Here is a 23,901-nt window from a genome sequence, read left to right on the forward strand (position 1 = left end):
CTGCTGACTGTCCTTGGTGAGTAGGGGGCAGGCCACCACGGAGGGAGCGGTCGCAAGGTGTCCTCCGTAGCAGAGCACAGTTGTGTCAGGGCCAGGGGACCCTTGGTTTTCCACAGGACGAAACAGCTGTCCTGGGCTGGCACAGGAGAGAGGCCTGTCTGGGCCCAGAGGTGGCAGAGCCCTCGTCCTGCTGTCAGGAGGCAGCAACCTGCACAGGAAAGCAGCCGGTGAGGGAGGAGGTGAGGTGCAGGATGGGCTGCCAGCAGGGGGGGGGGGGCTGTTGCCTGTGGAGGCAGCGAAACCACCAGGCAGCACCTCGCAGCAGTGGCACCCTGCCCCCCTTAGTTTAATCTCCTAAACTGATTTGTCAGCAGCAGGAAGTGACATGACAGCTTTCCTCACAAAAGGGAAACTCCTCCGCGTTACCATGGGGACGGAGGCCACTCTAGGATCACAGATTTATATAATCTTAAAGGTGTAGGCACATGATGTCATCCCCGATGGCCAGGAGGGAGGGGGCGGATGCCAGAGGCTTCGAACCAAAGCAAATGAGCAGGACGACAAGATTCCAAGGAAAGGAGAGGATGCGGTGGGGGTGGAGGCGTGGAGGCTGGAAGAATCCTAGTCCAATAATGGATGCCTGGAGACCACAGGAAATCATGAGGATTGTGCCGATGCCTTCACCACATCTAGAAATAGAGAGTGGGGAGGACCCTGCCCCTCAGAGCCAGTGCTCTGGTCATCTTAGTGGTGGATTGCCAGGGTTATTGGGACCAGGGCAAGGGGATGGAAATGCCAGGTACTTTACATTCAGGGGTCCATTTCTTTCTTTCTTTCGTTGTTGTTGTTTTTTTTTATACCAGGGATTGAACCCAGGGGTTCACTGAGCCACATCCCCAGCCCTTTTTATTTTTCATTTTGAGTCAGAGTCTTGCTAAGTTGCTTAGTGCCTCTCTAAGTTGCCAAGGCTGGCTTTGAACTTGCAATCCTCCTGCCTCAGCCTCCTGAGCTGCTGAAATTACAGGCTTGTGCCACCACACCTGGCTTCATGGGCCCATTTCTTCCCACAAATGAAGCAGATTCTATTTTCCTCATTTCAGACAAGAAAAGTGAGGCCCTAAGGAAGGAATAGATTATCCACCCCAAATTCCACAGTGAAACCATGGTGCAGTTTGGTTGGCAGCCGACCTTGGCTTTCCCCACTCTTTCTTCCAGCTGTTCTTTGCACTGAGCTGGACTCTTAGTCCCATCTTCTTTTAGGCCTGGCCACCCATCTCTGCAAAACTGTGTAGTTGTTGGATGACCGTGGACATGTTACTTCACCTCTCTGAGCCTCAGTTTCTTCTTCTGGAAAATGGGTGTTGCGGTTGCATGTGAATGTGCACAGCCCTTAGGCTGTGCCTGACTCATGGTGCTAACTCTAAAAGTGACAGCTGTCACTCTCTCATTCTCAGTATCAGGTGATGAAGTTGTCTCTATTTCAGGCTGTCTCTGTCAAACAGTTTAATAGAGTGAAAGTACTTCTTTTCATCGGGAGGTACTGATTTCCCCCCCCCCAAAAAAACCAGTGTCAGGTCCAATGGGATGTTTCCTGGAGGCCTGGATGTTGCGATCCAGCATATGGACCTGTCCTGAGTTGCAGGGGTTGAGCTGTGGAAAGCGCCGGCTGTTTTCACTGGCGGCTCCCTAAGGCAGCTGCTGTATTTTTCCACTGAGTGGATCCCACTGGAGATTAATTTTGGCTCACTCCTGCCAAGTCAAAAGTGAAGGCCCAGGCCCACGGGGAAGTCAGCCATGACATCTACCACCGACGACGTCGCTGGTACATTTCCACGAAGGGAGATGTTTGCAATAGTAATTTCTAGGGTTGGATAAAAACAGTGGGTACAGTTTGTTTTGAAAAGCAGGAACACACTTGCCATGAGCCGGAAACCCAGCCAAGGAAATGAGCTTGCCAGGCCCCAGGAAGCTCTCACATCTTAGAACACAGGGATCTTTCAGGGCCTGCAGGTCAAGTGCCAGAGGTGGACCAACAGGGAGAAGTCAAGGACACCAATTGTGAAAGCCCTTGAAAGTCGGGGCTGAATGAGGACCGTGGCTCAGGGTGCTCCTAGGTCCGTGGAATGTTTTCTTTTCTGCGTCCAGAAACAAGCACGGGGCAGCAGGCACCCAGGGCCCGGCCGCCCAAGAGCTCTGCAGTTCTTTAATTCACCATTGTGCACTGGGTTGTGGGTTGGTAGTCAATTATGCCACCTCCTTCTTAGCGTGCTTGGCAGGAGGGTAAAAATTCAGAATACTGCCCTGTAGCAAGTCAGACTTAATTGCCTATCTTCATTGAAATTACCAAATCAGAGTAGCAAGAGACCCAAAGGAGGCAGCAGACACAATGTTGTTTCTGTCTGCAGAGGTTGGCGTGGAGGTCCCCAATGTCACACTGGTTGGTGGGGGGTGGGGGTGAGGTCTTACAGAGCTTTCTCTGGATTGGGCCTGCTCATATGCCATTGGATATATTTGTTTTGCAGAAGTAAAGCCTTTTTTCAAAAGCAAAAAGAGACTGGCAGGTGATAAAATGCAAAGCACATAGAAATTAAAACAAAAAAAAAAAAACAGGTTCCAACTGCCCACCCCTGCCTCGCAGCTGTGCGGGGGTCCCAACATCTTCTTTTGCAGATAAAGATGCAGAAGACCTGGTTAGGGTTTCCTGACGCCACAGCACCCACAGCCTTGCACAGAGGAGCACATTTATGTCATGTTCTGGAAAAACACAATTTCCATAACTCCAGCATAGCTGGGGGTGGGGACATGATATTAACCAGAGGAAGGTGGAAGGCATGAAGCCAAAGGGAACCCAGGCAGATAGCCTTTTCTTCCTTGCTCTGGACACTTGGACTCCCTGGGTGACATAATAGGTTACCAGGCTGCTGACAAGGACATGGCAGGGGATGAGGGGACACTTTGACCCTGTACAAGCATTCTGCCTTAGCACTGGTGTCTTACCCTAGCACATTCCCTGGCGACCCAGTCATCTCATGGGACCCAGGGGCCACCAAGGAGTGCAGGATCAGATTCTTCAGGCACTGGTCCAAATGCTTCTCTCACGAGCAGACCAGGGATCAGGCAGGGTTGCCAAAGAAACAAGCATTGAGATTTTCATAGAAATCACATAATTTATTCTGTTGTATAAAAAAATTCATCCTTATATAACAAAATGTCTTCTTAGAAGAAGGAATATATTATTTCAGGTCATAAATAACCAGCAAACACACAACTGTTGGCAACTAAATAAACCAACACTGGTGTTTTCCACCAGTGGTGAGAACAGACCTGCTCAGATCTATTTACAAGATAGTACAGTACTGAACACAAAAATTGAGGTATTTGGTTCTTCTAGGAGTAGACACATTTGTGAAGGCAGACCGCCTACGGGAAAATAAATAAGGTATATTCTCATACATATATGTCATCGGGAATGGTAATACTGGTAGGTATGTCAAGCATCAAGTTTCTAGAAAAAAACGGAGGCAAGTGAAGAGAAAGCAGCTCACACACAGAGTCCTTTCTCTTCTGCCCCGTTTTGTCAGAGGGACTTGATGTACCCACTGTATATTGGTCCGCAACGTGCTGAGTTCAGCAAACGTCTTGACGCTGTCACCATGGCAACTGCTCAGAACCCAGGGAACTTGGGTGAAATTAAATAAATAAGGACCAGCACCCACAAGCCCATCTCTGGAGTTACTGCCTCTCCTCTGGAGAAAGAGCCTGCGGTCCTGGAGGAACGGAAGCTCCTCCAGGGCCTTTCAGCAGCTGGGGGAGGTGGTGATGGGGCTCTGAAGGTAGCTGAGGGCACTGTTCGTGGAGTGGACAGGGATGGAGACGGGGAAGTTGAAGACAGTGGTGGTGGAGGTGCCTCGGTCCAGCACAGCCATGGCAGGGCTCCCGGCCTCAGCCGAGCAGTGCGGGGCCAGCACCTGGGACTCGAACTGCAGCAGCTGGCCCATGAAGCTGAAATTGGGGGAGATGATGCTTCGCCTCTGCTTCACGAACTCAAAGGCCTCATCCAGCTTCACCCGGTTAGTCCTCATGAGGTAAGCGAGGCAGATGGTGGCTGACCGGGAAATGCCCGCCTGGCAGTGGACAAACACCCTTCCCCCTGCATTCTTGATGGAATCTGGAAGACAAAGGAAGCCGGAGCTCAGGAGGAGAACCCGAGCCAAGGGTGGGATGTGCAAAATGTCATGCTTGTCCTAGCCAGGGGGTCAGCATCACCTCACGCAGCCACTGGGCACTATTCATGGAGGGAACATGGGCGTTAGGCAAAGGACAGCAAGGGATTTAAACCCAGATAGGTGCCCACTTAGCAGATGGATCTTCAACAAATTGATCCACCTTTCTGAGCCTCTGTGAAGTGGGACATCAACTTCCATATTTTGCAGGGACGCTGTGACACCAGATTAGTATCTAATGTCTGAAAGGCTCAGATAGGGATCATTCAACTTAATCCTTGCCAAAGGGGCTGTGCTGTCACCCAAATGGGGAGGGGCAGAAATGGCCCAGGTGGCCTTGCTCACCTATGAAGTCTATGGCCTCGTTGAACCAGGAGCTGATGTCCGCCTTGTGGTTGTCCTCCACAGGAATGCTCTTGTACTGGTAGTGGCCCTCAAAGTGGTTGGGGCAATTGGCTGAAACATTGATCAGGGCAGTGATGCCCAAGGCATCCAGCATGTCCTTTCGGGAAGCATGGTAGGCACTGCCCAGGTACAAGAAGGGCAGGATCTCCACTGGGCCACCCTGAAATCCAGAAAAATCCAGCACTCATCAAGCCTGTTCCAAGTAAGCACCAGTGCCCACACCTACAAAACTCCCTGCCAGAAAGTGAGTTCCAGATTCCGGGGGCCCTTCCAGGCTCTACTGATGGAGTATAAATAAAGAGAGCAGAAGCCCATGTGCCTGGACAGGGCCAGCGCGTCAACTTCTGCAATGCCAGCAATAAGGGACTCGGCTTCATCAGACCCCTCAACAGGGGAACAATAAGACCTCACGTTGTTCCTGTTATAAAGCCGCAGTCACTTTCTACATTCTCACTGGCACCCATGTCCCAGGCCTTGGCCAGCTCTTACTTCTTCCTTCTGGCTTGGGCCCCTACTAACCTGGTCGTAAAGTGGGGTGCTGCAGGAACTGCATCCAGATTCTGTGCTGTCAGGGACACTAGTACTCAGGGGAAGGCTGAGCCCCATGGGGGTCGACTGTTTGCTACAGAGCTCCGGACAGGAAGCTGAAAAAGCTTCATACCCTCCTGGGAAGACAAAGACATTTTTTTTTCCATTAGAACCACGGGAAGGGAGCACCTTGAGACAACTCCCCCACCCACCAGGGGCTGGGAGTTTACATCCAAGAGGCTCAGGCAAGTCTTTGTTCCTAGAGCCAAACAAAGCCAGTGGCATGACCCCAGAGACAGGACGTGGGCGCCCAGCGCCGCAGGTGGGGCCGCCCCCCGCCAGGAGCCGAGGGCCAGGGGTCCGTGTACGAGGTCGGCGAGGCGCTCCCCAAGGGCGTACCTTTGAGGAAGAAGACTTGCGCGGCCCGCGCCTCGCGACAGAGCGCTCCAGCGGCCAGGGCCAAGGTGCTGTCGCGCTTGGCGCCGTCCAGGGCGACACTGCGTTCGTCCAGCAGAACCACGGCGTGGTAGGAGCCAGCCAGCAGGCGGCCGCGAAGCTCGGCGTTGGGCACGATGTGTTCCAGGCCCATGGCGCCCTTGGCACGGCGCCGCACGATGGTGCTAAAGCGCACGTTGACGGAGCCGGCGATGTGGCCGGCATTGAACGCGAAGAAGGAGCGGCAGTCCAGCAGCAGGCACTGCGCCGCGCGCTCCCGCAGCAGCGCCCGCAGGCCTCCGGCGTCCAGCGTGCCCACCTCCATGACCATGGCCGGCCCCAGCGCCCCCAGCGTGCCCGGTCCTCTCTGCTCTTTGTCCTCGGAAGTCAAGGGCAGGGCGGCGGCTTTCGAAGAAAAGCCCGACCCTGGGTCTCTGCGCCGAAACAGAACCTGCTCTCGGACCTAGCAAGGGGTGCTAGCGGGACTCCGGGCCTCGCTTGCTCTCTGCTATCCCGTCTGCCCTGCGATCGGCCCACGGCGCCCGGCTGTCGTCTTGTCCTTCGCACTGCGCTCGGCCGGGGGCGGCGCGTTTATAAGCGGCCTGTGGCGGGGCGGGGCGGACGGGCCGGCGGGGGGGAGGGTTTGTTTGTTTGAATGGTGATCACGTGGTGAGCGGTGACGTCACCCCCCCGCTCGGGCCGGGCGCCGCACAGCCAGAGGCAAAGACGTCATCGGCCTCTAAACCGGTCCGCTGCGGCGCGCTGGCTCGCGCCCCGGCCCCCGCCCTGCTGTCCGGCTGCGCCCTCCCAGCCGCCCGCGTCCCCCAGGCCCGGCCAGCCGCGCTCTCCCGAGCCCGCGGGAGAAGGCGGCGCGCTGCCAGGCTAGGGCTGATCGGGTCGCCAGCGGCTAGGAGGGCGCGTCCCGTGCCACCTGCGGGTGCCCGCTGCCCTCCCCGGCCTCGGAGACCTCCTTCTCGACCCCCGCGGAAAGGGGCTGCCTGCGATTTTGCATAATACGGGCCCCTTGCTCTCATTGTCTTCCCGCCGAGGGGTGGGGAAACTGGGGTTCCCAAGGAGAAGTGACCAACTTGCCCAGCATCACGCTTCCGGGTGGGTGGGGTGGGGGTAGCAGAAAGGACCCCGAGATGAGGGTTAGAGAAGACTGATGACTTTGTCCCCACTTACATGTGAACTTAGGACGGCCAGAGTGCCCCGGGCCGGAGAGGTTCGGGAAACGTCTTCCTGTTTCCCAGTTTATACTGTAGCTTTAATTTCTTTCTTTCTTTTCTTTCTTTCTTTCTTCCTTCCTTCCTTCTTTTTCTTTTCTTTTCTAACTACGGGCAAGGAAAATGCCCCTAGTGAAAAACTATCCTGCCTGCTCAGGTGGTCCCCGGAAGAGGTGAGCCAAGGGCGAATCGGGGGCCGGGAATCGGACGGCCCTCGAGGCTGACTGCGGATTCCGGGGGTTCAACATGTGGGGGAACCCGGGCGACCCACCGCGCAGCTCGACAGCGCCCCCGAGGGGCAGCCAGACACGCTTCTCCATCTCTTTCCTCACTCCACAAATATGCGCTGATAGAGCGCCTACTGTGCGTCGGGTTCCTGTCTCTGGGGTCATGCCACTGGCTTTGTTTGGCTCTGGGAACAACCCCCACACGAGCCGGCCGGCCCGCCTGCCACTCCCTGACCCCTGCCATCTGCACAGGCCGAACTCGGAACCCCATCCCGCGGCGCTCTGGGCGGGTCGCCAGGACCTGCACCGAAACGCCAGGCAAGACCCCCTGCGGGACCTTCCCCCCAACCCCAGGCCCCTGGGCAGCCGAGCCCGCGGCGGTGACATGGACGTAGTAGATACACAAACATAAACATTGCGCCACCCGCGCTGGGGTTGCCGAGTCAGGAACATTCTGCGGTTTCCTCCCCTGCCCTGGGGGAGGGGCTTTGCTGGCCACTCTGTGTCGTTGCTCTGGGGATCAGAACAACTTCTGCATTTGCCTCCGTTAACTTAAGTGCCCTCGCAGGCGCAAACTTTCCGCCTGGGTTCTTCTAGAAGTTCAGGACACTGAACTTTTTGTTAAAGGGCATTTTCTACCTTCCTCTGACCATAGGTCGAGGAAAACACCCAAGCAGTCTTCAGATAAGAGCTGCGCCCTCCCGGTATCTCAAAAGAGAGAAAGAAGGCGAAGACATTCTTTATTTGTTTATCCTACTTATTCAGCTGAGGACCTCAACATACTTTTTGCGTTGACTCATTCCGTGTCAGCTGCTGGTTTTTTCACAGCATACCGACTTGATTTGTCCCCATTTTTTTTTTAACCAACAACATTCATTATGCCTTCCCCTCCCCAAATTTTTCAGAAAGACAGCTTTTTATACAAATATCATGGTGGTAGCATGGTCCTGCCCTGGAGTCTGGCGTCTGTGCCCTCTGGGCTTGCCTTTTACCCCTTGTCGGAAAGGGCAGAGAGGGGAGGCTGGAGCCCCTGCTGCTGGAGCCCCTGCTGCTGGTTCACTGCTCCTCTTGAGCCTCCAGGGCCACGTCCTTAGGGTGGGCCTACAGCAGCCCACCTTGTGGCTGGCGTGAGGCCCCGGAGGTGGGTATAGGCAAGCAGGGTCCAGCTGCCTTCTCCTTAGGATTCGCCCAATCTGTTGGGTTTCCCCAGCACTGGCATCCGCAGGTCACTGCCAGGCCCAGCTCATGGGAGACTCTCAGAGATGTGGGTGGGACAGCTCAGCTCAGGGAAGTTTCGTCCTTGACCCCTACAATACAGGTCATTGGGCCACCTGCGCAGAGACATGGTAAAAGTGTAGCTACCCAGGTCCCATATGACTCAGGAGCAGGGGACGCTGCCCCTGAATGTGACAGAGCCAGAGAGAGGCTGGCACAGTCAGGTGACGAGAGACCAGAGTCCACGAGGGCAGGGCAGAAAGACAGCTGTGGGCCTGGCTGTCGTGGGAAGAAGCAGGATGAATCGGAGGACGTAGACCCAGGGAAGAGCTGGGCCTTTCTCACCTGGTTCCCTGTTCTTAGTGGGCTTGGGGATAAGCCTGGTGGCTGCAGGGGTGAGGAGGAGGAGCCTGGACTCCCCACCTTCAGTGTGTGGCCTTGAAGCTACACCTGGTGAGTGAGCCCCTTCCTGTGAAGGAGGGAGGGAGCAACATGCTCCTGGGGGGGGGGGCACTCCCATGAATGGCGATTAGAAAGCGGACCTGGCCACCGTCTGCCTGGTGCCTGTGGGCAGGCAGCTCGTCAGTTCTGAGCCTCAGCTTCCCCCTCTGTAAACTGGGAATGATGCCCACGCAGGACAAAGACAAACTGGGAGGACAGGGCCAGGGTGGACCACATCTGGGTCTGCTCACAGGAGAGGGGACAATGCCCCAGCCACGCGCGCTCTCTCAAGAGTCCGCAGCCCCTTCACCATGTGGTGGTCATCAAGCTCAGGGACCTCTTGGGGCTCCCTGTGTCCCACCCCATCCACAGCCCCACGGGGTCCTCCCTTGGCTGGCTGTCCCCCTCAGCTCCCACTCCTGGCTGACGCTGGTGGGTTGGTTTCCTCGAATGTTCTCCTTCTTTCCCACCAGGGCCCTTGCTCGCTCTGCCCACCTCGTCCAGCCAGTATGCCATCGGGTCTTCCACCACACAAGACGTGAGGCCAGAACTGCTGTCAGGGAGACTCCCCTGTGTCTTCCACATCTTCCTCCTGGGCCTGGAGGACCTCCTCCTGATGTCTGATTGGATGAAAGGGTGAAAGTCACTCACTTGACAGCGGGACTGTCTTCTCCCCTCCAAGTCCCCCACCTGTTGCCTTTGGTGGCACACAGTAGTTCCACAATATGTGAAAAGGTAGAATTTTTTGAGAAAAAGGAAAAGGAAGGTTTATTACTTTGCTAGCAAAAGAGAAACACAGGGGACTCCTGTCCCAGAGGCTATGATTCTGCACATCAGCAGCAACAGGGCGCTTTTAAAGAGGTGATTCAAAGGCTGCATTTCCCTTGTTCTCTGTCTGGAGTTGAATTCACTTGTTAATTGGGGAGATGGTCATTTCTGAGGCCCTCTGGTACCATCCCCCAGTCTGGACTCCTTCCTTCCTATGGTGGGTGTGTCCTCAGGACGGATAACTCTGCCTGGGATGGGGAGAGAGGTAATCCTATTTCCCCTGAGATTAGGAAGGGAAGAAACATGTCCATTTTAAAAATCAATTGCAGTGGCCGAGCAGCAAGGGCTACATCTCAAGCATAAAGTGGACACTGCTGCATTGCCCCACGGTCCAGTCTACCTTCCATGTCTGTGGAAAAACGGGTGACAACATCTCCAAGCTGCTTCCTGCCGAAAGGGAGCAAAGTTGGGGGAAGTGACCCAAAGTCCTTGTGGGGCATGGACAGGGAAGGGCATTCAGCATCAGAGCAGTCCAGGGGTCCAGTATAAAATGGCAGGTAACTGGACAAGGCGTGCACAGGGCAGGCACCATGCACATGGCCAAGGGTGGCGCGACTTTACTGGGTTGAGCTTCCTTTATCTCGATGGACCACAATGGAGCAACCCGCTCTGTTCAGGGAGAGGGTCGGATTTTTTAAATGTTGAAAAATAGCAGAAAAAAAAAGGGCTGGAACTCATGCCTATTGAGCCTTTCCTCATGCCGGGCCCTAGAAGGTGGCCTTTCATGAGCTTGTGGGAGACCCTGAGGGGGGCTGATGGACCTCAAATTTTAGGAAGGAAATAGGCCCGAGGGGTGACCTGCCCAAGGTCACACAGCTGGTCACCATTAGACACAGATCCAAACTCTGGCTCAAGAGATGGGCCCAGGCATCCAGCCATGTCCCCCTGCTCTGTTGAGGCCTCAGTCCTTCCAGCTGAGGCCAGGCACCCACTGGCCAGAGCCTTAGCCTCCCAGCTGGCTCTGCACTCTCCTCCCTGAGTAGGGAGGGCAGTGCCTGGAACCAGCCTGGGGCCTCCTAGGACCCCAGCTGGAGCCTTAGGGTCCCTGCACCTTTCCACAGCCATTCAGTGTGTAGCCCCAGGCAGGCTGACTGAGCTCCACCCAGGCCTACCCTGAGTGGCTGGCAAAGGCTGACCTCACCCTCCACACCCAAGCATTAGGACAGAGCCAGCTGCTATTGTGCAATCCTTGCAAACCATCTCCACAGTCAGGGCTGGGAGCCTGCCGAGCTGACAAAGCTCATCCAGCTCCCTTATGTAAAAGACAAGGACTCAGAGAGGTTAAGCAACTCTTCCCAAGTCACACAGTGTTCAGAACATTGGAACTAGTCAGTGTGGGTGCGTCGTGTTTTCAAAACCTTCAACACTGTTTATCTCTGGAGGGTGGAGTTACTTTCCTTTTCTTCCTTGTAAATCTCAAATGTGTAATTTTGGTAACCAAGAGGAAAAGGAAAAAATGTTAAAAGGCAAACATATTTAGGGCAGCAGTGTTCTTCAAACCAAGCTTGTTGGACACAGCTCGCCCACTTCCCAGCTGTGTGTGGCTGGGCATGTGGCTTCTATGACACTGCCTGGTTGATAAAATGAGAATAAGAAACGCGTGTCTCTTGCAGGGCCGATATGAAGAGCCCGGAGACAGGATCAGCAGCCCCCAGCCCATTGTGCCAAGGCATCCCCTGCCTCTGCACAGCTCACAAGGGTAGTTTTCACATTTTAAATGACGGGGGCAAAAACAATAGAAAGAAGCCTCGTATTTTGTGACAAGTGAAAGTCACAGGAAATTCAACTGTGGGTGCTTATAAATAAAGTTTTATCGGCACGTAGGCCCACGCATTGTGACAGAGACTGTGGTTCACAAAAGCATTAGGTACTCACTCTGCCGCTTTAAGGCAGAGTTTGCTCACCCCTGACCTGCGCTGAGACCCACAGCTGGCTGGAAAGGGGTTTGGTGGCATCAGGAAGGGCCAGCCTTGTGCCTGTAGCCACTCGGGGCTTGTGAGGCCCTGTTTAAGGCAGTCACTGCTTCTGCTGTGTTTCCTTGTATGGAAGGCACGCTGTTCCCAGGCGGGAATGTGACTTAGGAGTGGGGACACGTCACCCCTCAGTGACACGGCAGGCCGTGGCACTTTTCTTTCTTGGTGGTGTGTGGGCTGGTAAAGAGCCCTAGAGCCAATGACACCCCGGGCCCCACGAACCCAGCAAGGTAGCCAGGCCCAGGGTGGGAAAGTCACCTGGCCAATGACGCTCCCGTGGGGATCAGGCCCCTTTGCACCTAGCACCCAGGTAGAACATGGGGGACCAGGGAAGGGCCTGGGACAGGCTGACACAGAACAGGGGCTCTGGGCACCGGGCCTCTGTCACCTCCCGCCTCCCTCCTGTCTCGTGGGGCCTCAGTCCCCCTCCCTCCCCTAAACTGGGAGCAGTGACAGCCCTGAAGTCCCTGCTGAGGGTCCATGTGTGTGGAAATAGCCACCCTAGGGTTCCCCGCGGGGACCAGGCCCCGTGATGACTGTGTCCCTCCCCCTGGCCAGGGAGCAGGGACATGTGTTCTGCCTCTTGGTCCCCAGCACAGAACTCAGAGCAAGGTTGGCTGGACACACACAGGGGGACAGCACAGGAGCCGGAGGCCCGACCTGCAGCAGGGCCTGATGACTCAGGCTGCTGCCCTGGACGGAGGACGCGCCTGCCCACCATGGCCGGCCACACCCCTGCTGCTGGCTGGGGGCCGACGCCTGGCCCAGAAGTGACAGCCTCTGAGGGCTCTTTCTTTTCCTTTTTTTTTTTTTTTTTTAACAGAGTATGAATTGAGATATAATTTCCTTTTCATAATTAGAAAGCGCTCAGTAATTAACGCTGGCGGGGGCAGATGAGGTCATACTTTATTCCACCTCTTCCCTGGGGAAGCAGGAGGCGGTGCTCTGGGCAGTGTGCTCGGGATCATGGGTGAGGACTCCAAACTGGGAAGGCCAACCTTGCCTTTTTGGGTAAGTTATTTGGGGGCCGTTCCTGGGAATAGTGATGACTGTTGCTATGGACCTGGCTCTTGACCAAATGTTCCTCCTGTGACGGTGACACACGCTCTGTGAGGTAGGGGCCCTCCTCACCCCCTTGAGAAGACAAGGGGGCACCGAGGCCCAGAGAGGTTCAGTAGCTTGTCCAAAGGCACACAGCGAGTGCTCTGTCCCTGCCCGCTAAGTCCTTGTCCTTATCTCACCATGGCACAGGCAGGCGTGACACGAGGGAGGGGCGTCTGCCATCTCACTATTTCTTGTGGTGATAACTTGTAGGAGGCTGTTTCTAGGTTCTAAGGGAAAGGGGGAAGGAAATATCCCCCGAACTCGGGCCTTCTGCCTGGCCCCCCTGACCCACTGAGCCACAGTGGACAAGTGACTCATGCGCTGGCCTTGGCCTCAGTGGGTTTGGCCACCCATGGAGAGTGAGGTCACACCTCCAGTGCCCTGATGTGTTCACAGCCTCCTTCTTCCAACTGCAAAGCAGGCGGGCAACAGGCCTGGTGACCTGAGGTCAGGGACAGGAGAGCGCAGTGTGCTGGGGTGTCCTCGAGCTGAGGCGAGGCTCACTTCTGGCCTAAGAGGCCTCCAGGGGCCTGCGTTAGTCGGCCAGGGCTGCCGTAGCAGAGCACCGCGTTCAGGGTGGTCCAGCTACGGAGACTCGGGGACCTGGGGGCTGAAGCCTGAGATCAGGAGGACGGCGGGCTTGGCTCCTTCCTCGGGTTCCAGGGACAATCTGATGCCTGCTTGTCACAAGGCTTCTGGTGGCTTGCTGGCCGTCTCTAGCCTTCCTTGGCAGCTTGCAGGCATGCCACCCCACCTCTGCCTTCATCTTTTTTTTTTTATTTTGGGGGGATACCAGGGGTTGAACCAAGAGATGTTTACCCACTGAGCCACATCCCCAGCCCTATTTTGTATTTTATTTAGAGACAGGGTCTCACTGAGTTGCTTAACGCCTCGGTTTTGCTGAGGCTGGATTTGAACTCGCAATCCTCCTGCCTCAGCCTCCTGAGCTCTGGGATTTATTTTGAGACAGGGTCTTGCTTAGTTGCTGAGGACAGCCTTCACTTTTCAATCCTCCTGCTTCAGCCTCTTGACTCACTGGGATGACAGGCATGCACCACCACACCCGGAAACAGCAACCCTAGGATTGCTATTTCTTCACGCATATCTGTCTGTCTGAACTACCTCTCCCCCAAAGGACACCAGTTATTGGGATTAGGACCACCCTAATGCGCTCATTGTGATTTGATTACCTCTGTAAAGACCATATTTCTAAATGAGATCAGGTTCTGAGGTAGGACTGAGGTATAGCTTGGGTTAGGACTTGAGTGTATCTTTTGGGGGACACAATCCAACCCATTGTAGGACCCATTCCTCAGAGACCCCGTATATACGCACAGTGGAGCTGTGTGCCTCCCCTGTCCTGGAAGACTCCGTGCCCTGAGGCCTGCCCTCAGATGTCCCTTTGGCCCAGGTCTGTAGACTGTCTAGCACAGTCCTTGAGAAAAGAATGAAGGTGGGCTGTTTGGTTTGGTTTGGTTTCTTTCCCTGGAATTTAACAAGTTGATTATGGAGTTGATATTAAATAACAGACAATCAAAAATAGCCAGGAATATTAAAGAAGGGCTGTCACGGCCTCCTGTCGGCCACCAGGCAGGAACGCACACCTCGAGCCTGTTGGGAAAGTGGACGTGGAAGGCAGAACAGGGGGCACAGGGGAGGTCCAGAGGAGCACCCAAGGACACAGGGGGAATGTCCACGTCTGGAGTGGCCGGAGCAGGGTCGTCGCTAAGCCACGAGGGGACCAGTGGATGACCATTTGGGAAAGCAGTAAAAGTGCATCCAGACCTCCCACCAAAAACCCAGAGAGACCCCAAGCGCTCCAGAGATGGGGTTTTCAAATGGAATCTTACAACTTCTACAAGAAAACGTGAGGGGATTCCTCTATAAACCAGGAGCAAGAAAGTTTTGAGTCTGTCTAGGACTCCAAGTCCAGAACCGATCCAGTAAAAGCTTTGTAAGTTCAGCTGCATAATAATAAAGCCCATTTTTTAAGCCAGCTTTTCATGCCTACAAGCTCCGTAAGACAAATGGGAGAAGACGTTTGTAACTTGTGATTTGTACAGAAATATTCACAATTTGTAACTAACTCCTTAATCTCATCAGGAATTAAGGCGTTCTTAAAAGCAGAGGTGAAGAAGCCAAAAATATGATTTCAAAATGGACCAAAGCCATGAGCAGATACTCACGGGAAAATGAGCACGATCTCTTTGACCATGTAAAAAGCTATTCCATCTCAGTGGTACTAAGAGAGACTTACACAACCACAGCAGAGACAGCTTGCCCTCATCAGATTGGCAAAACATCTGAAGCCAGACAGTGTCCTCTGTGGGATCAGACAGCCTGAGTGGGGACAGGTGGTCTTTTAGCGTCACCGACCCTGGTGGCTGCTGGGGACAGTACCTTGCTCTCAAGAGCTGCACGCTGGGGTGTCCAGCAATGAGGGCATGTTGACGGCTATTTGCTGTTGGATGGTTTGGGGGGAAAATACAGCCATCAGGAAATAAATGAAATACAGCAAGATATCACGTGTGGCCATGTGGGTGGAGTCGGAGGACGGAGCCACGTGAAGTAAGCCAGGCTCAGAAAGGGAATCACACACTCGTGTGTGGAATCTCGTAGGACCAGGAAGTGGAATGGGGTGGTCAGAGCCAGGAGGGGGGAGAACAGGGAGACCTGGGTCAAAGGGCACCAAGTTCCTGGTGTGCAGGATGAGGGGGTCTAATGACACCATAGTGACCACACACACTTCAAGTTTCCTAAGAAAGTCGGTCTTCAGTGTTCTCATCACACACACACACAAAAAGATGACCTTGTGAGGCCATGGATCTGCCAGCTCGACTGTGGAGACCGCTTCTCCTGGGTCAGAACACCCCGTTGCACAACGTGGATAGGTACCATTTCTATTCAGTATATCTCAGTAAAGCTGCGGTGGAGCAGGGTGTGCATGGGAGGGATTCTTTCAGTCTTTCCTATGTCTGAAGTTTTTCATACTGAAATGGGGAGTCCAGCTGCATGGCCTCACGGGGTCCCAGGGTGACGTGGAAGCTGTTGGGGAGACAGTGGTCATGGTCAACGTGACCCAGTGCTTACTGTAGGTGCCGGCTCTCTTTCCACTGCCAAGTCTTTAGTCTTCAGACGGCCCCCACGATTGATTGACCCATGGTCCCCATTTACAGATGAGGAAACCGAGGTCCCAGCAATCCAGTAACTAATGTACCAAGCCCAATGCTCTGGAGAGCCGTCCTGCTCTCCTGGGCTGTTTTAATCTGAAGTGTGAAAACAGCCCTGGACGTCACTAACAGAGTCTAGACCTGGGAATCTGCTGTCCTATCTTTTGGTTAAGAAAGTAATGGAGCAAGCGGAGCAGGCGTGCCCAGTGGTGAAGCAGACCCACTTAGCAATGCAAGGCCCAGCGTTCAATCCCCAGCTCCTCCTCCGACCCCCAGAAAGTAATGAACTACACTAAGTTTTCTTGATAAACCACTCAGAGGGGTGATGGAGGTCTTCCTGATGCGTCTTGTTAGCACCAGCCATTACGAGCCTGAATGCTTGGTTCCTGTGACGTGGACTCTGTGACTTCAGAGTGTAAAGCAAGCATGTCCTGGAGGGAAGGCTACAGCACCAGCCCACACCCAAAGGCAAGGCAGGCCCTAGGCATGCAGAGAAAGCCCAGCTCAGCCTCTGCTGTGTCTCTGCCCCACCCTCGTGGCACAGTCGGCTTGGATGCCATATGGGGGGCAGGCTCCCCACACACCAAGCAAGCAGTTCTGCAGTGGACACCTGCCTGGAGGCAGTGTCAGGTCCCCAGCCTGCCCCCACCAGCCCCATCCACACACTTCAGACACCAGTTGCAAGCCCAGGTGTGCTTTTGACTGACCTGTACACATCGGGCTTCTCATGGTCTTCTTTGGGCTCCCAGAACCCTGGGAACCCTGTACAGCTGCCAGTTGATGTGAAGGATGTTGCAAAGGATTCAGGAGAAGGGACGCACAGGGCTGGGCGTGGGAGGGTCACAGGGCCTCTGAGCCCTCTCCAGGAGCTCCACCCTCCAGAAATCTCCAGCTCTCAAATGCTATTGTGCGTTGGCACGATTGACCCATGGCCAAGTCCAAATGTGATTGTGGAAAAAGGCTTGATCCAGTGCCAGTCATCGGCTGGGGGCCCAGCAGGGCTGTCTGTGCAGTGTTCCTGACCTCCCTGGGCAGCATTCCTTCCCCCTGAGCATGGGGCAGGACCCCTTCCAAAATGGGGGTCTTAGCGATGCCATCAAACAAGATCATGCCTTGAATAGCCAGCTCCAAGACAGCAAGGTGTGGAAAGATGAGTTTCCATGGCCTACCTAGGGAAGAGAAGCCGGAGTTTCTGTGGGCTGCCTGGAGGAGGAAGATGAGAGCCAGGAACTGTGGACAAAACCTAAAACACAAATATCATCGTAATGTCACCTGCGGCTTTCTGTAAGTTGAGGCATTTTAATAAAATAGAACAGGACATAACAACTGAAGGTGAAATTCAACCACTCCCAAGGCGAATTTAACAGTGTAGAGTGTTATTTAAGTTATATTAAAAAGTTAAAATGCAAAATGGTTCACAGCTTAAAGGGAACTAGTGTGGCCCTGCCCCTGAGCCCAGTTCAAATCCTAACTCCGCCAGTGACCTTGAAGGACGACCTCAGGAGCCTCACAGAGCCTGCTCATCTCCACAGGGAAACGGAATGCACTGTCCTTCCAGGGCTCTCTGGAAGGCAAAGCAATTGACTTGCTTGAGTCCACAGAACCGTCGGGGCACCAGAACTCACTCCACCAGAGCCTGGACAACAGCTCTGTGTGTGACAGCCAGGAACTGGTAAGGACCTAACTGTCCGTCAGCCATGCCAGGCAAAGTGTGGCCCATCAGATACCAGAACACCATCCAGCAGGGAAAATGAGCGAGCCCCTGGCACTCGCCACCATTCAGAGGAACCTCAGAGTCTTCATGAGAGACAGAGGCCAGACCCAAGGGCTCACCGTCACACGCTCCCGCCTGCAGGAGAGCCCCAGAAAAGGCCGACTTGGACGGTAAGAGACCGGTGGTTGCCCTGAGCTGGGGTGGGAAAGCCCGACTTATACTGGTTACTGTGAATCTGACAATATCAGAAGTGGACCTCAATAAAGCCAGGGTTTTTTTTTTTAATTTTTTAATATTTATTGTTTAGTTTTCGGCAGACACAACATCTTTGTTTGTATGTGGTGCTGAGGATCGAACCCGGGCCGCACGCATGCCAGGCGAGCGCACTACCGCTTGAGCCACATCCCCAGCCCTAAAGCCAGTTTTGAAAGAAAGATTCAGTTCAAGATTCAATTTTTTATGGCACAGAGTCTCTATCCTGTCCATGAATGATGAATATCTGAGAACATTCATGGTATTAATGGCACTCAATCTAGGAGACTGATTTATTTATTTTTTATATCTCAATCATGGCTATTCATTTTAAAAGAGAGTCAAATAATTATGGTCAAAATTATTTGCTTGGTGTCAGCGTGTTCATGCAAGATTCAGTGTGCAGACTTGGGGCTGTAAGCCCCTGTTTAGGATCTCCTCCTGCTGGAGTGGCATCTTCTGGGGCCTCCCTTTGTTGTTGGTCTTGGTATAGTTTCCTGTGATCGTGTACGGGGAGCTGATTGGACAGTTGCTTCTGTCAATTCTAGACGGGGGCCCAGGACTCAGGCCAAGCACCCATCTAATGTTTTTGAGGCTGACAGGTTCTTCCTAAGGAGGTAGCTGGATTCAGGGATGAGGACCCATAGCTGGGAGGTGATGTGGGTGGAAGAGCAAACCAGAGCTCAATCAAAAACAAAGCCACCAGGCTCTTTCTGGCAAAGGCTCCTGAGATTGTCCTTCCCTTTCCCCAGGGGGTCATGGGGTGGGGCACAATTCAAGGTTCTGTTTGGGATTCAGGTGACACCTGAGCCAGGAGGCTGTGACTGGAGTTGGGAGCCCTCTGCATGGAGCCTGAATGGCCCTGACACCATGGCACAGCACGCAGGCCAGCCAGGTGACTAGGGGCTCCCCGCTGCCTCGCGTCACCTTCAGAATCCCAGAGCAAAGTCCAGCCCGGGAGGCTTGGCCAAGGCTGGCCCAGCTAAGGAAAGCCAGGGGCCCCCAGGACACAGGGCACTGCATCTTCTCGCCTCCATGGGGTCCTAAGATCACGTGAGAGTAAACCAGAAATATCATCGCCACAGCACAGGACGTTTAATATAATGAGGTGGCATCCTGTGCATAAAGGAATGAAGGGAGCTGATGAGCTCCTCCTGAAAAAGCCCCGCAGGGTGGGAAATAGGAGGCCAGGATGTAGGAACCGGAACCTTCACTGGAGAATCTGATGAAGCTGATGATGACAAAAACATGCTCTGGGGGAAAGGGGGAGGGGGGAGGGAGGGGGAAGGGGGAGGGAGGGGAGGGGAGGGGGGTGGGGAGGAATGAGGAGGGAGGAGGAGGAAGAGGGAAGGAATGAGGAGGGAGGAGGGAGGAGGAGGAGGGAGGAGGGAGGAGGAGAGAGGAGGGAGGAGGAAGGAGGAGGGAGGAGGAGGGAGGAGGAGAGAGGAGGAGAGAGGAGGGAGGAGGGGGGAGGAGGAGGAGCCAGTATGGCCAGGCAGAGGGCAGAGTGGCCAAGGGAGTGCTCAGGTAGGACTGGGCTTCCCTGAGGGCAGCAGGGCAGCTTGGGAGGCCTGGCCAGGGCCGTGGCTTGTGCTGACTTCATCTGGGTGTGAGAAGATGACCTCCCGGAGCACAGTCCTCTGCAGTGACACACAGTCAGCCCTGAGCCCACTGATCAGTGTCATGGTTGCTCTTTGATCCCTGAGCACCTGCGCGTCCAGAGGGGAACAGCCAGCCCAAGGTCACAGCCCGTGGGGACCCAGGCCAGCAAGCCCAGGCCCTGGGTGGGCTCCCACAGACAGGTGGGCTGAGGGCAGAGGGCAGATGGTGCAGGTGAGGGCCCCATCCTGGGCTCTGAGTCCTTCCTCCTGGAGGATGGACTCACCCAGTCACACAGGGACAGGACCTGCAGAGGCCACCTCCCCAACAGGTCCTTTGCTGAGCAGGTACTTGTTGACACGGGCCATATCATCCTGATAATAGGGACACGAGGAGAAAAAGACAGTGCTCCCCAGACCCCCCACAGAGACACACAGGGACACACACCAACACAGGCCAGACACAGAGACATGCAGGGACACACACACACCAACACAGGCCAGACACAGAGACACACGGGGACACACGCACCAACACGGGCCAGACATGGGGACACACGGGACACATGCACCAACACAGACCAGACACAGGGACACACAGGGACACACGCACCAACCAACACGAGCCAGACACACCCTCACTCACACAGACACAAAGACACACACAAGCACGCATGTGGGCAGCATTACTCGTAGACACTCCGCTGCCCCTAGGACCCAGATCTGGTGCAAGCTCACCGAGCTCCTTGGGTGGAAGTGGACACCAGAGCTGCCCCTGGCTGGCTTGCTCAAGGAAGCCCCAGGTGGCTCTTCACAGGCAGGACACTGCAGAGTCCCTGGTGTACACCTCCCTGATTGACAGGTGTCTTTCACTAACAGAGGGAGACCTCAAGCCCTCTCCTAGCTGGCATAGTACCCACCCCAGGAGGAAGAGCCAGGCTGTGACATGATGATTCAACTGTCCCTGACCTGTCCCTGACTTTCCCTCACCTCCACCGGGTGAGGTGGACCCTGCAGCAGGCTGCATGTAGGGCCCCGCTCCTGTTCCCAGCGCCAGGAGAAGCCAGAGAGGGGCTCAGCCGCGGCTGCGCCCTGGGACACGCGCACCCCTGCGCCTGCATCCCCCCCAGAGCTTCTGCTGCAACTCGCCCTGTGGAGGCCTGGGTTGGGGGACAACCCAGTCCTCCCTGCACAGTGAGGGATGGAGTCCTGATCCGAGTGTCAGCCTGCGCTCGAGGGGAGGTGGCCAGTCCGGGCATCTGCAGAGGGCTGGGCACATAGTGGGCTTTCAGTGCGTGTCACTGAGCGGGTGGGACATGTGTGGACCTGGCAAGGTCCCAGCAACCTCACACGGGGCTTCCAGAGGTGCCTGGGGAGGAGCTGGCGCTACCCGGGAGCAGATCATTTCAAGTCAGAAATAACGGAAACGGTCTCCAGCTGTTGAAGACCCCTGCGCTGACACCGACCCTCCCTTCTCTACCTGTGCAGGAAACACTTGAGTGCCTCAACAATGAAAAGCCAAGGTGGAGCCCTGGGAAGCTGAAGCCCCTCAGGCGTCCCTGGACCCCAAAGTGACCACAGTGACCAAGAAGCTGGGAGTTACTGTAGAGGCCTTGGGATGGGTCAGGGCCAGCAGAAGGGGGTGGCTGGCTGGTGCTCCGGGTCACAGGTCATCCTTACAGGTCATCCTGGTGACCTAACTGAGGCCCGGCCACCAGGCCCTCCTCTGGTTGTTTGAGAGCCCTCCCGAGGACTGCTGCTTTGCGAGGACAGACCCCACGCGGGGCCACAGGTGCTCGTGAGCATTGTGTGGGGATCTCACACTGCCAGTGGCAACACGGAGGCCAGGCTCAGAGGCCCAGGTTCTGGTCCCAGGTGCAGAGACCCCTGAATTTCAGGAGCCCACAGCGTGCAGGGGCTCCACCCACCACAGTGGACACAGCAAGGCCAGGCAATGCCTGTGGTCTGAAGGTGACTCTGGGAAGTGAAGGTGACGCCCAGGAAGGCTCCAGTGACCCCATGCCATCCCCAGCAGCACCAAGCAGGCCCCGCCATGCTCCCCATGCAGCATGGAGCTGGGTAGCGGGTTCCTGCACCAGGCCAGGCGCAAGGAAAGGTAAGCCTCACCTGCCCCAGGCAGCAGACGGTGTTTCCTGGTTCACAGGTAAGAATACCAGGGCTCAAGGCCATTAGGTCAAATGACCAGGGTTCCCAAGAAAGGGGCAGCACCATATCCCCTGACCCTGACATGGAGGCCGACGGTATCCTCAGAGCACAGGACAGTCCCCCAGGAAGCCCAGGGCCTTCCTCCCAGCACAGCTGCCCCACCGTAGGCCTCAGCTCGGGCATTGCCCTGGGTGGGCCAAGAGAGGCAGGCCAGAGAAGGATCTGGAAGGAGAGCCACGCAGCCCTGAAAGGCTTCATATGTGATCTGAGCCAGCTGGGCTGGGAGCCAGGCTGACCTCCGGCCCCCAGTCCCTGAAGCCAGGACAAATGTGTCCCTTCCTGCCTCCCCTTTCTTAGAAGTCCCCTCAGTACTTCCTGAGGCTTCTGCCAGGGTGCCAGCACCCGTTAACCCCGTGTGTCCCACTCCTCAGGACCCAGAGGGGCAGGGTCACAGAAATGCAGGACCCAAGGGTCCCAGGGTCCAACGCTGGGTCTGGTCTCCATTTTCGCTTTGCCTCTTCCTTACCCCTGAGACGAGCCGCTGGTCCCTGGAAGGCTCCAGTCACAGCTGTCAAGTGGAGGTCACATGGCAGTTGTTTGGAGACTACTGACCCCCTCCCCCGACCCCCACCTTCTGGTGAGGAAAACTGAGGCCCAGTGAGGGGCAGTGCTGGCCAAGGCACCCTGGGGGCACAGAGGGACCAGGATCCCTGACTATCCCAGCCATGTCCCTCACGTGGCCACCCTGCCCACCTCCGGTACTTGAGAGATTGAGGGCAGGGTGACTCCTGCCTGGACTAGGCCACCTCCCTCTGCAGTGTCCAGTGGGCTCAGACCCTGACAGAGAGGGCTTCAGAATGTGGTGAGAAAACGATGTCCTACTAAGTGCTGGCCTCAGGGCAAGACCCCTTGAGCCTCACGGGGCTGTGCACCAGACCAGGAGATCCCGGAAGTAAGACCATGTGATTCAGCAGGAGGTGACTCTCAGGAGGAAAAGGGACAGCAGGCCGCTGTGCATGGTCACAGGCTCCGGGCCACCTGGTCCAGGTTCAAGTCCCAGCCCCACCAGGGATTTTGCTGTGGGGCCTGGTGAAGGTTCCTCAGCCCCTCTTATGCCTCCGTGTGCTGCGGTCGCAGGGCAGCGGCCACGCAGGGCCGCGCAGGGCTGCGGAGCGCGGGGAGGCGGCCCCAGCGGAACACGGGGAGGCTTCCCGGGGCAGACCTGTCACCTCGACTCACAGAGGAGCTTTCTGGAAGGCACTGGCATTTCCCTGCTGCTGTGAACTCCCTCCGGATCTTTTCAGATGACTTGAACCAGTCTGAAGCCCCTCATATTTTGTGACATGTGAGCATCCTCGCTCTAAAGGGACCCATCTGCTGGAGGGCAGGTGCCAAGCTCTGTGACTGGAGAAACAGAGGCTTCAGTCTTGGCCCTGCCTGCCCCTGGCCATGGCCTCCCTGAGGCTGGGCCTCTCTGCCTCTGGGCCCCCCCGCCTTGGTAATATAAGAAAATGACCTAAAAGAAGCCTCTGATCTCCACTGTCCCTTTGGTGGCTAGCGCTCTGTGGGTCTATTTTTGCATTAATGGTGTCAGGGTCCTCACACAGCCAGCTCGCGCTTATTGAGCATCTGCTGCATGCCAGAGACCAACCTCAGGGAACTCTGTCACAGTTCCTATGGGTCCTTGAATGCCACCATGCCCCAGCCACGAGCCAGTGTGATCTCCTCAGCTACCTTCTGGGTCGGACTGCGATTGCCTTGCCACAGGATGACCAGGTGCCACTGTGAGGCGACCACATTCTGCTGGACAGCAGCTGATGGGGAGGGACCCGGAGCCAGGCCCCTAACCGCTAAGCATTGCCCAGGCCCTATAGCCCCAGGAGACAGGAATTATAGTCTCTGTCTTACTGATAAACAGAGGGGAAGTGACTCAGCGTCAGTCACCCAGTTGGAGATGAGAGCCCTGGGGACATCCTGCTTCTGCTCTCTACCTGTGTCTCCGCCAGGCCTCAGGGACATGAGCTCGGGGTTGTGACACTCAGCCACCACTCAGAATTCCTGTGTGGTCACTCTGGACTTCTGAATTCTGAGGCCTGACTTCCAAATAAACAGAGGCTCCTACAGGAACAAAGTCCCAGAGGTCCCTGAGCCATCTGATGTGGGTCCCTCATGGAGACAGTGGGGACCGTGTAGGGACTTGTCCCAGTGGCAGTCCACTCCCTGGCCTCGCCCTCCGCTGCTGCAGAGATAATTTCACCAGCTCCAGAGGAAGATTTTCATTTTGCGGATAAAGAAACGAGGTCGTGTGGAGAGCGTGGTGTGGGTCGCAGGCAAGTTACATCATCAAGGAGACTTTGTAAAATTCCGCCGATTGTGGAATTGTGGGCTGTTTTTCC

At 55.6% G+C, this 23,901-nt stretch overlaps 1 protein-coding gene and 1 long non-coding RNA gene across 2 annotated transcripts; one reads left to right on the forward strand and one right to left on the reverse strand.

The window, feature by feature from the left end:
* Positions 1-3,147: 3,147 nt before the first annotated feature.
* Positions 3,148-6,169, reverse strand: Dusp1 (dual specificity phosphatase 1). Its single transcript, XM_046421363.2, has 4 exons — positions 5,556-6,169; positions 5,148-5,293; positions 4,569-4,788; positions 3,148-4,168 (listed from the first exon to the last, which is right to left on the reverse strand). The coding sequence occupies exons 1-4, from the start codon at positions 5,920-5,922 to the stop codon at positions 3,798-3,800; spliced, it is 1,104 nt and encodes a 367-aa protein (XP_046277319.1). The 5' UTR covers positions 5,923-6,169; the 3' UTR covers positions 3,148-3,797.
* Positions 6,170-8,131: 1,962 nt separating this feature from the next.
* On the forward strand, positions 8,132-21,724 carry LOC124077121 (uncharacterized). The gene is made up of 3 exons (XR_006846530.2): positions 8,132-8,712; positions 9,174-12,512; positions 20,828-21,724. It is a non-coding gene; the product is annotated as an uncharacterized LOC124077121 (long non-coding RNA).
* Positions 21,725-23,901: the final 2,177 nt, after the last annotated feature.

The sequence above is a fragment of the Marmota monax genome, unplaced genomic scaffold, assembly GCF_021218885.2.
Source record: "Marmota monax isolate L192 unplaced genomic scaffold, Marmota_monax_Labrador192_F-V1.1 WCK01_AAM20220418_F8-fsc00084, whole genome shotgun sequence".
In the NCBI taxonomy this organism is placed as follows: Eukaryota; Metazoa; Chordata; class Mammalia; order Rodentia; family Sciuridae; genus Marmota; species Marmota monax.

Bases quoted from the DNA above. Each gene is read 5' to 3' on its own strand.
- Dusp1 (XM_046421363.2), bottom strand. From the start codon at position 5,922: ATGGTCATGGAGGTGGGCACGCTGGACGCCGGAGGCCTGCGGGCGCTG. The intron at 4,789-5,147 runs GTTAGTAGGGGC...TCTGGATTTCAG, and splicing joins GCACCCCACTTTACGACCAG to GGTGGCCCAGTGGAGATCCT. The intron at 4,169-4,568 runs GTGAGCAAGGCC...TTTGTCTTCCAG, and splicing joins CGAGGCCATAGACTTCATAG to ATTCCATCAAGAATGCAGGG.